The 15,396-nt window shown below is 47.7% G+C and overlaps 1 protein-coding gene across 4 annotated transcripts in view; it reads right to left on the reverse strand.

Moving 5' to 3' along the window:
* NPNT (nephronectin) overlaps window positions 1–15,396 on the reverse strand; it is a 77,166-nt gene that overhangs the window by 42,051 nt on the left and 19,719 nt on the right. For all 4 annotated transcript variants that reach the window (XM_045018670.1, XM_045018671.1, XM_045018673.1 and 1 more), the window contains one exon: window positions 3,355–3,447. In XM_045018670.1, coding sequence (XP_044874605.1) covers window positions 3,355–3,447 — 93 coding nt within the window. The remainder of the gene's footprint in view (window positions 1–3,354; window positions 3,448–15,396) is intronic.

Below are 15,396 nucleotides of genomic sequence, written 5' to 3' on the forward strand. Positions count from 1 at the left end.
AACACTGCAGCAGAGAATATTTCAATTAAAAACATGTGCATTAAAATGTTTCAGTAAAATAAAAACTATTTCATTATCAAAACTTAACCTTGGTGCCTAAATTCCCTCACTACCTCTGTAAAGGGCCAGGTGCTACATCTTTTGGACCTGATTCAGTAAAGCACATAAGTATGTGCTTAACTTTAAGGAATTTGTGACAAAAAACACTCCTGTATTCACACCCTGTACACTATTCTAATAATCTTCAAAGTATGCCTTGTAAGATGTCATTTGAAAACTCATAATTTGCTGGTCAGTATTGTCCTGGTAAAATGTGTGTGGCAACATTATATGTGAAATTATAAGACTTCCCCTGTATGATGTCAGGTCTGTGTCCTGAACAAAGGAATGTGTGCTCTGCTTATTTTGCATTTAAGCAGTAAACAGAGCCAACAAGCGTGAAGAGAACACAAAGGAAGTTCAAACGGGTGCAAACCCAGAAGGGAATATCCTTCCACACAGATTCTTTGGCTCTTCGCTCTCAACAAGAAATATTTTTCAAGCAAGGGACTGAAACTATAAAAAGGGACAAAAAAGCCACGCACCCCTCTCTCTTTCTCTCTGTCCATCACATTCACTGCACCTGAAGAGACAAAGCAATGGTTGGACTCTGGGGAAAAGGTCTTGATCTGAAAGTCTGGTCAGTAATCTGCTATGGTGACACACTTTGCTTGAATCTAATATAGTTCATTAAGTTAGGCACCAGTAAGCATATTATCTTTATTTTTCTTGTAACCATTTCTGACTTTAATGTCTTATTACTTCTACTCACTTAAAATCTCTCTTTGTAGTTAATGAACCCATTTTATTGTTTTATCTAATCAACTGTGTTCAAGATGAAGTGTCTGAATAACTCCATTTGGGGCAACAAGTTGTGTGCATATTATTCCCTTAAAGGAATAATGGACTCAGTATATTGCACTGTCCAGGAGAGGGTTGGGCAGTACAGGACATACATTTCTAGGGGGAAATCTGAGATTGGGAGTGCATTGGGGTAACCCTGTGGTCGTTTTTAAGGCTGATGAGAACCAAGGTGTGGCTGGCTGGTTGGCTGAAGCAGACACACAGACATAGCTGGGAGTGTGTTCATGCTGGAGACGGTTTGTGAGCAGCAAGACATTTTAAAGGATAGTCCTGGTTACAGGGCAGGGGTGAGACAGCTACTCATCAGTCTGGATTGTACCCTGTATGTCACAGAGGTGCTAAATCCCATTAACTTCAATTCAATGTATCCACATACTTAAATGCTTTCCTGAACTGAGGACTTTACCTGTGAAAAATGTCAACTGAAATCACACAATGACTGCAAGACTTTAGAGAGATGGCCTCAAAATTTGGAAATTATAGAAATTTAAAACATCTTAAAAATAGGGTAAATTAGGTTGGGGGGGAGAGAGAGAGAAAGTTCTATTCTACTTTTAATAGGTGTTGTCTAAATTGCTTCTCCTGCTTAAACACTAGTGATGCCAGTGACTCTGCAAATTCAGATAACAGCATCAGAATAGCGTGGACGTAGTCTTGTAGACATCAAGGAAACACTTTGATTGATTATATATGTAATAAGTTTATATTAAATCCATTAACAAGTAGCTTTGAAGCAGCCTGACTCAGCCCTGATACAGTATCCCTGAGGTGGCAACAGCTCAGTAAATGTTTATTTTGTTTATAAGGCCTTGTCCGTTTTGAGGAAGCATAAGCATGGGATGTACGGGGGGGTAAGGAACTCTTTTGTATTTTTGTACTTTTGTAAGTCAAAGGACAATGTTATGACCAGGAAGACAACAGGTGACAACAGTCAAGAGGTCATCTGTTCACCTAAATACAAAGGGGTGAAATCATCTTGATAGAGTTTTCACCTCCTCTTATTCCCTCAGTGTTGCTCATTGTGGAAAAGCACAGACTTGTGGATGTAACTAAGAAACAGTACCCTAAAAGGAGAACCCCAAAAGTGGACCAAGATTCATACTGACATCACCTAATCAGAATTGGACAATGCAGGTTCCCTGATTCAATCAGAAGGTCACAACAGGAAGTCCAGTGGGACAATACTAGCCTGAGTTTCACTCACAAAAGACCAGGTAAACAAGGAAAAAGCATGCTATTCTTGAGATTACCACAACACCGCTACTATGTCTGATATTCATACTTTCCCTTCCAAGGAAAGCAGAGACAAAGACATTGCAGACTAGCCAGCTAACCCAAGAATGATGTCCGCTAGCATGATGGTACCTGAACCAGAAGTCATTGCCTGTTCCGCAAACTGCGGTTTCTAACTGACTCTGAAGCTTCAGAGACTATAAGCTAAAGAACACACACTTAGGGCACATCTTCACTGGCAACAGCGCTTTAACGTGGCTTGTGTAGTCACGGCCCAGTGCTGGGAGAGACCTCTACAAGGGGAATGGCTACCACTTCTGGGAGCGTGGTTCCCAGCACTGGTGCACTGTGTACACTGGCACTTTAAAGCGCTGAAACTTGCAGTGCTCAGGGGTGGGTTTTTTCACACCCCTGAGCGAGAAAGTTGCAGCGCTGTAAAGTGCCCGTGTAGACAAGCCCTTATTTTTCTAAGTAACCTTATTATTTCTGTCTCCTTAACAGGACATTTGAACATCTGTGCAGGATGCCTGCCAGGAAAAAAAAATACTGTCCTAGCCTTTTTAGGTAGAGGTGTGTGTGTGAGGCTGAGACATTTTGTACCTCGGGGGAGCAGAGATTAAAAAGATTTTTAAAAAGTCATTTAATCATTTGTGTTGTGTCAGCTTTGTGATTTGATTACTTGTTGTGCCAATGCAATAACTTGACCAGTTCTTCTTCTTAAATTGCTCTCTTAGTAGTTAATCAGTTTAACGTTGTATTATTGTTAACTCCTTGATTTGACTATTTATAATATCAATATTCATCATATTGTTTACAACTTTAGAGAAGCATAAGAAATTATCTAACTTAGCACTAACACGCCAAATTAGTTTTCTCAGATCAACTGGTGATGAGGTATAAAGCAACCTAAATTAAAGGGACTTTAATTAAATAACCACAGACCACTGGACTCAAATGCTAGAAAACCCTTATTATCATTACACTTTACATCTGTAAGAGACCTAGAAGATGAAGTCCATTATTCTGCAAGAGCAGGATATACAGTACATTCCCTTTATGAATGCTATACAGGTATACTCAGTTAATTGTTTATAAATAAGCAGAAAATTTAAGCCGCTATTCATAACATTATTTAATTTTTTTAGGATAAAAATTATTCTGTAGTCTCATGTGCAGGCTTTTTTTATTATTATTTAATTAAAAGATTTGTTTTCTTACCTTGGTTGCAGGTTTTTCCAGTATACCCTGGGAGACATTTGCATTTGTTTGGTCCAATACATTCACCATGTTTGCATCTAGGCTGACATATAGCTGCAAATAGAACAACATATATTATTGTTCTAATCTAATCAACAATAATATGTTACTTTAATGAAAGCAGCACAAATACTATTAATACTTAGCCCTTGTACATCACTTCGCATTTTAACACCACATTGCTCACATAAAGTGTATTTTCAACAATAAAAACAAATACATATCAGGAGACTGACCAGTACCGTAACAGGGCGAGGCGAGTGAGGCACTTGCCTCGGGCACACAAAGCCGAGGGGCACAGAAAGCAGCGGAGGAAAAAAAAAAAAAAAGCCGCTGGCACAGCCTCACCTGCCCCGCCCCGCACCTCCCCCACCCCCGACTTGCTCCTCTCCTCCCCCCGCCTTCCTAGCCACGGAGCAGAGAGTCCCTGTCTCTCCCTTGCAGCTCCATGCTGTCCTAGTGCCCCCCATCTCCACTGCCAGGGCAGACTGACTCTGAGCCTGCCCTCCCCTCTCAGACCCTTTCATTTTCCAATGGGACCCTCCACCAGCACAGGGGACCCCCCCCGCCCGCAGTCACTGCTCCTGCCCCATGCTGGGCAAGGAGGCAGCCCCATCCCTCACCCCCTGTGAGGCTACAGTCAGGGGCAACAGCAGGGGAGGAGGCGCACGCAGCACCCCCCGGCACCCCTACGGGGGAGGCGAGGGAGATTCCTGGACCTGAGAGGGGCCCTAGGGGCACATGCAGTGACAGTGGTGGGGGTGAGTGTGCTGCTGGGGGGGGGCAGGAAAGGGGGGTCTCCTCCCCCAGAGCTTGCTGCTGCCGGCAGGGAAAGGGCTGGGGGGAGGAGTCCTCTCTGGCCCCTGTCCCGGAGCAGCCTGCCTGCACCACAAACTCATTCGCAACCCTGCCCCGCCCCACAGCCCATACCCTCAGTCAGGGGCGGCTCTAGGAATTCCGCCGCCCCAAGCAGGGTGGCGCGTCGCGGGGTGCGCTCTGGCGGTCGCCGGTCCCGCGGCTCTGGGGGACCTCCTGCAGACGTGCCTGCGGAGGGTCCGCTGGTCCCGCGGCTCCGGTGGACCTCCCGCAGTCATGCCTGCGAATGCTCCACCGAAGCCGTGGGACCAGCGGACCCTCCGCAGGCATTTCTGCGGGAGGTCCGCCGGAGCCGCCTGCCGTCCTCCCGGCAAAATGCCACCCCAAGCGCGCGCTTGGTGCGCTGGGGTCTGGAGCCGGCCCTGCCCCCAGTCAGAGCTTTCACCCCCCACACCGCACCCTCAACCCTCTGCCCCTCCAGCACCCCAAACACCTCATCCCCAGTCCCAGACAGAGCCCTCACTCCCCACACTTCTACTCTCGCCCTGATCCCCTCCCACACTCCAAACCTCCCAGCCCCAGACAGAACCCTCACCCCTACTCTTGTCCTGAGCCCCTCCCACACTCCAAACCCCTCATCTTCAGCCACAACCCACAGCACTCACCCCTGCAGCCCATCCCTCCGCACTCCCCATCCCTAAACTCCCTCCCAGAGCCTGCACCCCAACCCCCTGCCCCAGCCTAGGGCCTGCACCCCAGACCTCCCTCACCCAAACTCCCTCCCAGAGCCTTGGGCGGGTGGAGTTTGGGCAGGGGTGGGTTCTAGGCACCACCAAAATTTCTACAAACCTGCCACCTCTGATCCTGCCCTGCAGACCTGAACTCCCAGCATTCTCAGGACACATGCTAATCCCTAGTGGCCACTGCTGATATCCAGCACCTCCCTCCTCTCTTAACCTGTGAGTCCTTCTCTGGATTGGAACTGGACTGGAACCAAAGACCATCTTGGAAGCAACATTACCAGCCCAAGCAGTCAAAAATCATGAGTTAGACCCCCTAAAATCACAGGCTCTACCGCCGCCGTTTCATTCATTCTTCGGCAGCAGGCCCCTCCCTCCGAGAGGGACCGAAGGACCCGCCGCCGAAGAGCTGGCCCTGGGGGAGGGCGCAATTTTATATTCTTGCCTTGGGCGCAAAAATACCTAGTTACGGCTCTGCCCTTCTGAAATTAAATGCTACAGTGTTGGACTGCTGTGGTGTTTTCCCTGTCACAGGGATGTTAAATTTAATTATATTATGGTCACTATTACCAAGCAGTCCAGCTATATTCACCTCTTGAACCTGATCCTGTGCTCCACTTAGGACTGAATCAAGAATTGCCAATCCTTTTGTGGGTTCCAGGACTAGCTGCTCCAAGAACCAGTCATTTATGGTGTCAAGAAACTTTATCTCTGCATCCCATCCTGATGTGACATGTACCCAGCCTCTCTAGTCTCCCTGAGCATTTCACAGTCACTATCCTGGTCAGGTGGTTGGTAATAAATCTCTATGGCTATATTCTTATTAATAGAGCATGGAATTACTATCCATAGAGATTCAATGGTACAATTTGGTTTATTTAAGATTTTTACTTCATTTGATTCTACTCTTTCACATATAGTGCCACTCCCCCACCAGCACAACCTGTTCTGTCCTTTTGATATATTTTGTACCCTGGTATTACTGTGTCTCATTGACTATCCTCATTCCACCAAGTTTCTGTAGTGCCCATTATATTAATATCATTTGATACGAGGCACTCTAGTTCACCCACCTTATTTAGACTTCCAGCATCTGTATATAAGCACTTTAAAAACTTGTCACTTTTCAGCTGTCCGTCATAACATGATGCAATAGAACGGGCCTCTTTTTCCCCAGTTCCTAATAAACCTAAACCTCTGCTCCCTACACCCTTGTCTCAGCCACGCATTGAGACCCTGTAGTTCTGCCTGTCTAACTGGCCCTGCGCGTGGAACTGAAAGCATTTCAGAGAATGCTACCATGGAGGTCTGGGACATCAGTCACTATACCTAAGGTCTTCATTAGCCTCATTAAAAACTGAGGCAAAGTATTTGTTTAGATGTTGGGCCATGCCTAGATTATCCCCATCCTCAGTGCTTAGTGGTCCCACTTCTTCTTTACTTGTTTTCTTCTTATTTATAGGGCTATAGAAGCTTCTCTACACATTTTTTTTCCTTGCTTGGGATGCAGGCTTCAGATTACTTTAAGTCGAAGCTGCAGAAGTTATTTCAAGCCTCCACCACATTCAGATTCTTGAGTTCTTCGGTCCAGTCCACTTCCCTAATTAATTCTCTTAATTTATTAAAGTTAGCTCTTTTGAAATCAAGGACCCTTGTAGCAGATCTATTTTTGTTCATCCTTCCATTTAGTTTAAACTGAATTAACTCATAAATAATGCTACGTTGTAGTCAAGGAGTAATTTTAGTAAAAGTCATTGACAGGTCATGGGCGGTGAACAAAAATTCACGGCCTATGACCTGTCCATGACTTATACTATCTACCCTGACTAAATCTTCGGGGGCGGGGGTGGCCTGTGGGCACCGTGGGTGCTTGGGGGGGGCAGGAAGTGTGCATGGCCCGGGACACCCACTGGTGCTGGGCAGGAGCAGCGGCACGTGGCCCAGGACTCCTGCTAGTGCTGGGGAGGGACTGGCGGGACTGACATGTTCCCTACCTGGCTCTGCGCCTCCCCAGAAGCAACAACATCCCCCTCTCTCTGTTCCTAGGTGAAGGTGTGGCCAGTGACCTCTGCGCTCTGGCTTCACACCGAGCACCGGCTCCGCAGCTCCCATTGGCCAGAAACTGAAGCCAATGGGAGCAGCCGGGGGCAGGGCCCAGAGGCACGGTCAGCGCACAGAGGCCCCTGGCCACGCCTCCGCCTAGGAGCCAAGGGATGTTGCCACTTCCAGGGAGCCCCCCCTCCGAGGTAAGCACCACCCAGAGCCTTCACTGACTTCTGTTCCCCAACCCCCAGCTCTGAGTCCCCTCCCACACCTGCTGGGAGAGGGGGGCCCAGTGGCCCAAGACTGCCCAACAGTGGCTGGTGCGACCGGCCCAGAGGCTGCCCAAGCTGCTCACTGGCCCCCAGGCCAGCCGCACCGGCCGCTGCAGAAGTCACGGAGGTCCCAGAAAGTCATGGAATCCATGACTTCCATGACAAACTCGCAGCCTTACTCATGATCACTTGAACCACTAGGATCCTCTTCAGCCTGAGATCCAAAGCCTGTATCTTAGCTCCTGGCAGATACCACACTCTTCTGTTCTCCAGGTCAGCTCTTTCTGTTCTTCTTAATAGGGAGTCCCCAATCACGTAGACCTGTTTTTTCCTGGGGGTGATGTGATTTTCTGGCTGCCAATCCTCTTTTATTCTCCCTTGTAATCTTCTGCAAGTCATCCTGTATCCTCCTGGGGCTCTGAACTCTGGGTATCTTCATCAGCTTTTCTTTTCTTACAGGACTAACCGATCTTCTCTTCTTCCTTGCCCTTCCCTCCTTCAGTTACAGCCTGCTGTGCTCCTTCTTCATTTTCCAACTCAGCAAACCTGTTCCTGAGCTCTATTTCTCCTTCACCAGCCGATCTTTTCCTCTGCCTGGTCACATGCTACCACTGACCACTGTCCTCACCCAGCAGTCTCCCCTCTGAGTTCTTCAGTCCAGCTTGCATCTGCAGGTCTTGACTTTTCCCTTCAGCCTCCTCTTGCCTTTGCTCCATCATCTGAGTTTTGAAGGGGGTTCGAGCAACCATAATTTCCACCTGCATCTTCAAGCCTCAGATCTTCTCTAGCAGGCTACACTTCATACAAAGCTCTTTTCCGCTCTAGGATCACGTACATCCCACAGCTTCCACATCTGGTCATCTTCATTGTCTCTTCCATGGCTTTGGTCACTACCACTGCTGCCTCTGTACCTGTCATTAGCCTTCCCGCCATAAATTCCTGTCAAGAGTTGTGTGGGAGGGGAAAACCCAACCACACCCCAAAACAAAACAAAACCACTGCACCTCCACCCCAAACTCTGCTTACAAACTCCCTTGTTCACAGCTCTGTTTGCTGCACCTTTACCACTAGCAGCCTGTTTGGTTGCCTTTATAGGCCCACCCTATATCAGGGAAGACCCACCCTCAATCAGGACTCTGCTTCTCTCACAGACCACTGCCCCCTACCAGCATCTACAAACTGAACAAAGGGGAAAAAAAACCACACAAACCAGAAAAAACACATCACACCCACAAAAACCTCACTCACTGCCCCTAAAGACCAGGGACTTATTCCTCCCTTCTCCTCCAACAGAACCCCCACTCAGTCTCCTCTGTTTACAGCTCTGTTTGCTGCACCTGTGCCACTGATCCCGTGCCATCTGATTAAAAGATGACAGAATTTGCAGTTTACACAATTGCACCCACTAAAGCAATTTAGGGTGGAAAGAGTTTGTTCTACCTGCATCCATAAATCACAAGTAATGCTTGTACTCTACCACCTGGAAACAGGTTTGGTTTAAAATGAAGAAAGAAAAAAAACAACCACCATTATCTGGCCCGTGACGTTTCTTCTCCATTCCAGAGAGGGCAATAAGACCTTGATCAACATTCTTTCAATTTAAGATTTGTTTCTGATACAGAACATTACACTTAATAGGTTTCTCTGGCAGATTGGTAACCGACTTGCTGCCAAATCAGTAGCAATGTTTTTTTTAGTTGCCACTTTATTTGAAAGGCGTAGGGGTCACTGTTGGTAAAATGCAAGATATTTTCCTCCAAAGAGTATCCAAAAGAATACAGTTATAGAAATTAGATTGTTTTGTAGTCTAGGACAGGGTGACCAGATAGGAAGTGTGAAAAATCCAGGTACCTTTTTTTTGAGCGGCTGGAGGGGTTGGGTGGGGTATAGTTGCCTATAACAAGACAAAGCCCCTAATATCAGGATGTCTGGTCACGCTAGTCTAGGTCAACATCTTTCAATTAAATCGCTTTTTTCCTGTTTAAAAATACTTATTGTTATGATGATGTTGAAACATGTACACCAAATGAGAGAGAGAATAACATACCATCCGTGAACCAGCAAACCTTAAAGGAAGCATGCAGGGCCGGTGCAGCCATTTAGGCGACCTAGGCAGTCGCCTAGGGCAGGGGTCCCCAACCTTTTCAGGACCAGGGACCGGTCATGGCTGCGGAGGGAGCGCTCGTCCCGCGGCTCAGCTGGACCGCCGCAGGCATGCCTGCGGCAGCTCAACCGGAGCCGGTGGACCTCCCGCAGGCATGCCTGCGGGCGGTCCAGCTGAGCCGCGCGACCAGCGAACCGTCCGCAGTCATGCCTGCGGGTGGGCCACCGGAGCCCCGGGAGCAGCAGACCTCCCGCAGGCATGACTGCGGAGGGAGCGCTCGTCCCGCGGCTCGGGTAGACCTCCCGCAGGCACGCCTGCGGGAGGTCCACTGGGTCGGTTCGTGGCCCGGTTTGTAAGAGGCCGCGGACCGGTACCAGGCCGCGGACCGGGGGTTGGGGACCCCTGGCCTAGGGCACTAGGATTTGGGAGGCGCCATTTTCTTCGGCAGCAACTGCGGCAGCCGGATCTTCGGCTTGCCGCCGGCATTTAGGCGGAGGGAGCTGAGGCAGGGGAGCGCGGGGAGGGCCGCCTGCAGCAAGTGCGGGGGGGGCACAGCACGCAGGGGAACTCCCCGCCCCAGCTTACCCCTGCCCCACCTCCTCCCTGAGCATGCCATGGCTGCTTCACTTCTCCCGCCTCCCAGGCTTGCAGCGCCAATCAGCTTAGGCACCGCAAGCCTGGGAGGAGGGAGAAGTGAAGCAGCCATGGGGTGCTCATGCTCGTGCACGGAGCAGGGGTGAGCTGGGGCGGTGGGGGGTGCCTCAGGGCTGAGGGTGGGGGATAGGGAGCTGCCGTGGGGGGGTGGGGGGGAAGGGGGCGCCTCAGGGCAGGGGCACAGAGGGGAGAGCGCAAGGTGGAAGTTTCGCCTAGGGCGCGAAACATCCTTGCACCGGCCCTGGAAGCATGATACATTCCTAAAGTGAATTCTCTAAAATTCCCAAGGCAATTATCTGCCTAGCCAATTTTTGTTTAAAGTGTTGCCTTACTTAGGGAACTGATGGAAAGTATGTTTTGATTAAAGAGTAGTTGAGACCTCATGGAAAAATAAAAAATATTCCACTGAGAAACAATTCTGCTGGCATCACATTTATTTTCTCATTTTGGTTCCCTTTTTATTTTTTTTTAAATTAACAAGGACATTTGCATGAAAACAGGATCTTTGTTGCTTTATACTTCTACTTTCTAGTTGCTCACCATAACCATCTGTTTGTGATATCACAATCATTTTGTGCCAGTAACAAAGGGTGATGGTGAAGAAGCAAAAGGGCCTGTGGGATCAATCTTCCTCCCATTAGAATCAATGGGAAAAGTGACTTTAATGGGAGCAGGACTGGGTCAGTGCCTTCAGCTGAGCAATATGAGTGGACAACTACTAAGCAACCAAGATCCCATTTTAATGCAAATTTTAATAATAAAAGAAAGAGATGATATACTAATATAGTATCAATAGAAAAATCTGCAAACAGGTTTTACATTAGATTTCAATGGATCTTGAAAGAAGATTCATGCACTGAAGAAGGATATTTCTAGATAATTTTTTTAAAAGATATATGTTAAGCACTATGGCCATATCCTTAGCTGGTGTAAGTTGTCAGACCTCCATTATTGGATCTCTGACAATTTACACCAGCTCAGGATATGGCCCACCAGATGACAAACGAATTCAGTAGAGTTACACTACTCTAAGTGAGAGATGAATCAGGCTTTTATCTTTGTTAAAACTCAAACATGAAAATGTTTACATATTTTAGTGAAGGAATATTTGATTCTTAGTATTTGTCTACACGGGGACACTCAGGAAAGTTAATTCGATTGAATTTTTAAAGTGGATTAGTTCAGTGGTTCTCAACCAGGAGAACATCAACTCATCTAGCTCTTTGCCTAGTTTTACAACAGGCTACATAAAAAGCACCAGCAAAGTCAGTATAAACTAAAATTTCGTACGGAGAATGACTTCTTCATACTGATCTATGTACTATACACTGAAATGTAAGTACAATATTTACCGTATATTCCAATTGATTTAATTATTATATAGTAAAAATGAGAAGGTAAGCAATTTCAGAAATAGTGCGCTGTGACATTTTTATGTCTGATTTTGTAAGCAAGTAGTTTTTAAGTGAGGTGAAATTTGAGGGTTCGCAAGACTCCCAAAAGAGTACAGTAACCTGGAAAGTTTGGGAGCCACTGGATTAGTTAGCCTGCATTCTGAAGTGAACTAAGATAAACGGAATTAAGGCCACTTTAATTCTGGATGAGAAAGCCAACACTGGGGCTTAATGCAGTTTAACTAATCTACTTTAAATTCACACCCTAAGTTTATTTGGATGAACTTTACTAATTATCCCTGTGTAGACAAGACCTCAGATAAGAGGTCCTGTAACTTTATCATCCAATGCTGCCGTTTTCATGTGGTTGTTTGCTTTGATCCTGCTTGAGAGGAAAGGAGGGTGAGGTAATATCTTTTACTGGAACAATTTCTGTTGGTGAAAGAGACAAGTTTTCAAGCTCCACAGAGCTCTTCTTCAGATCGGAAAGGTAATCAGAGTGATTACCTTTCACAGAAGTTGGTCGAATAAAAGACATTACCTCACCCACCTTGAGTCTCTCATATCCTGGAACCAACACAACTACAACACTGCAAACAATAACAATGAAAGATATTGACAGGGGCGGCTCTAGACATTTCGCCGCCCCAAGCACGGCGTCATGCCGCGAGGGGCGCTCTGCCGGTCGCCAGTCCCGCGGCTCCGGTGGACCTGCCGCAGGCGTGCCTGTGGAGGGTCCACTGGTCCCGCGGCGTCGGTGGAGCCGCGGGACCGGCGGACCCTCCACAGGCACGCCTGCAGGAGGTCCACCGGAGCTGCGGGACCAGCGGACCCTCCGCAGGCATGCCGCCGAAGGCACCCTGCCTGCCGCCCTCCTGGCAACCGGCACAGCGCCCCCCGTGGCATGCCACCCCAAGCACGCGCTTGGGGTGCTGGGGCCTGGAGCCGCCCCTGGATATTGATCTTGTCAGTCAACCAAGCAGCTGATATTGCACTGGAATGTGGTCATAGCATAGAAAACAGAAGGCATATACTATGTCATTACACTTAAATGAAAAAAAAAAAACACTGCCAAAATAATTATTTGTAAGATGAAAGTCAGACATTAAATATGGAATGCAGGTTCTGTTATTAAATCAAATCCGCTTTTAACTGCTAAAAACCCAAAACTGATACATTCATGCTCAAGACAAACTAAGGATGATGCATTACTCCACATATGAAACAAGTGTTTGGAAATCCATATTTGACATTAAACACTATGCATGAAGAACTCTGTTTATTAGCACATATTTTGTGTATTTTAAGACACATACAGTTGTGCTTGATAGCTGAAATTCAATATGATGTTTTGATTAAGAACGTGAACACACAAAAGTAAAGATTTCAGAGGAAGTCTCACAGCAGCTGTAACTCAGCCATGCTGTGCATACAGTTTATAGCATTTCCACCACTGTTCAACACATATTTCTGCATAAGGCAAGGAGAAAAGGTGGACTTTGCAGCACAACCTGAAGGCTGACAAATTCAGGCTGTTACAGAGGGAGAAAGAGAATTCCAAAGGGCCACAGCCTTCACAAGCTGCCATATGGAATCATAACAATGTTTTATAATCACCTTTGTGTGGAAAAGCAGCATGAGAAATTTCAGTCCAAAGAGTAATTTTGTTCCATAAAGTCAAAAGCATCTACAAAATACACTTTTATAATGTAGACTGATTCCTTAATAAGATTTCTATTTTGTAGCTGTTGCTATTACTATAAATTTCAATATCAATTGCTTCCCCCAAAATTCCTTCTCTGCATGTTTTGAAACCGACATCCCAACAGGTAGTAAAATACAAGCAAGGATATATTATTTGCACACATTTGGTAAGAAACTTTATCATCTCCATTTTGAGCTTTATTCATTGAACCTGTTTGCATTTGGCTGAAAAAATCTTGGACAGCTGAATCAATCCATTTTGCAGTGAAAATAATCCTGTCAGTGATTGACTAGCCAGATACTACAGCTGAAAATAGGCATGGCACTAACTGTCCCTTTTAACTTGACCAAAGATCCATGTATAAGTGTTTGTTTAAAAATGTCAACAGGTTCTCATAATGATTTCACAAAATGCTTGTGGAACAAGAATTCACATGACTATTCTAGAATAGGCTCAGGCAAACCAGTTTTTGCAGTCACACAGAATTAGCTTCTAAACTAGCCTCCAAGACAGATTACTCCTGAGAGAATTCTGTGCCAAAGAATTAAAAATTCTGCACACAACATTTTAAAATTCTGTATATTTTATTTGTCAATAAATAAATGTGGAAGCTCCAGCATGGCAGTGGGGAGCACAGGCCACTGGCTGCATGGAGGTGGGAGATCACCCTGCAGCCTCCCCACCCCAGCTCCTTGGAACACGGACTCAGAAGTGAGGCCGCACCTGACCCTGACACAGTACAAGGGCCAGGCCTGCTCCAGAAACACCCCAGGGCCCTGCACCTCCATGCCATGCTCACCAAGATAGCGAGAGGGACAGTCTCACATGCATGCCAAGCCCTGGCCCCAAGTGTAGCGCAGGCAGGCTCAGCCCAACAGGATCCAAATGTGGAGGGGCTTAGTGTGGGGGAATCCCGGTATGGGGTGAGAGAGTTCTGTGTGGGGCAATCTGGGTGCAGGTGGCTTGGTGTGGGGTCCAGGTACAGGAGGGATCTGGATGAACCAGGGCTTGTTGTGGGGTTCCGGGTGCAGAGGAATGAGACTCTGCAGCGAGGCCCAGGTGAAGGTGGTTGGGGCTCAGCGGGGGTGGGAGGGGTGTCTGGGTGTGGAGGGATGGGGTTCAGCAGGGGATTTGGGGGCTCAGCAGGGGGGCCAGTGCTGAGAGAGGGAGGCTTGGTTGGGGAGGGTCCAGGTGCTGGGGCTCACGGGTGGGAGTCCAAGTGTGGAGGGATCATCGGGGTGGTCCAGGTGCAGGGCAGATGGGGCTTACCAGAGTGAGGGTTCAAGTTTTGGGGGCTCAGTGGGGAGTTATCCAGATGCCGGGTGGGGGTCCAGATGCAGGGGGAGTGAGACTCAATGGGGGAGGGAGGCTTGGGTGCAGGGGGTTTTGCATGCAGGGGAGAGGGGCTCAACCAGTGTCCGGATGCAGGGGGAGTGTGGCTCGTGGGGTCTGGGTCCAGAGGGTTTCCGGATGCAGGAGGTGAGGCTTGGCAGGGTGGGGGTTCTGGTGCAGAGTGCTCAGGGCGGGGTTTCTCTGTATGGGGGGATCCAGCTGCACGGGGGAGATGGGAGAGCAGCTCCCATACAGTGAGCCCTTCCCCCATTGCTGAGGAGCGATAGGGGCAGGAAGTGAGGGGAGGCGGAGCTTCCTGCAGCCAGGGGAGGTTTCCAGGTGTGGGTCTAATCTGGCCCCCAACCACTCCCTGCAGAGGAAGAAGACCCATCCTCCCCTGCCCAGCCAGGACTAGCAGTCGAGCCCACTGCAGGGTAGGAAGCACCGGCCAGGGTGTCCCCAGCCCACCCCAACCCATGGTGATTTATCTCTCCAACAGCTCCTCCAAGTGCCTGAAACAACACACCCACACTGCCGGGAAGGTGAGTGTGACCACTCTTGTGGCTTCCCTTTGGTTGCCCATCAGAAAGTCATTTTTCTGTGGGGAAGCAAAGAAATTGGGGGTGAGGGAGGGAGAGATGAATTCTGCACACATGCAGTCGTGCAGAATTCCCCCAGGAGTAGGAGATGGATATTGTGACAGACAATAGAAATTCCAGATTTTTCTACTAAGGTGTCCCCAAGCATCCTGGGATCTTTTTTGAATGTCTCCAGCTACTTCTTTTTTAATTCATCCTTGAATATCACTTCAATGCAGAATATACTCAATCTATATTACTCTTCACTGTTTTCTCCCTTTTCTCGGTTTGTGTGTCTTTGGCTTATCTTGTTCGGTAGAACTTCCTTCATATATTATATCCACAAGATGTTCTATCCATATTGC

Source organism: Mauremys mutica, chromosome 5, assembly GCF_020497125.1.
Source record: "Mauremys mutica isolate MM-2020 ecotype Southern chromosome 5, ASM2049712v1, whole genome shotgun sequence".
NCBI classification, from domain to species: Eukaryota; Metazoa; Chordata; order Testudines; family Geoemydidae; genus Mauremys; species Mauremys mutica.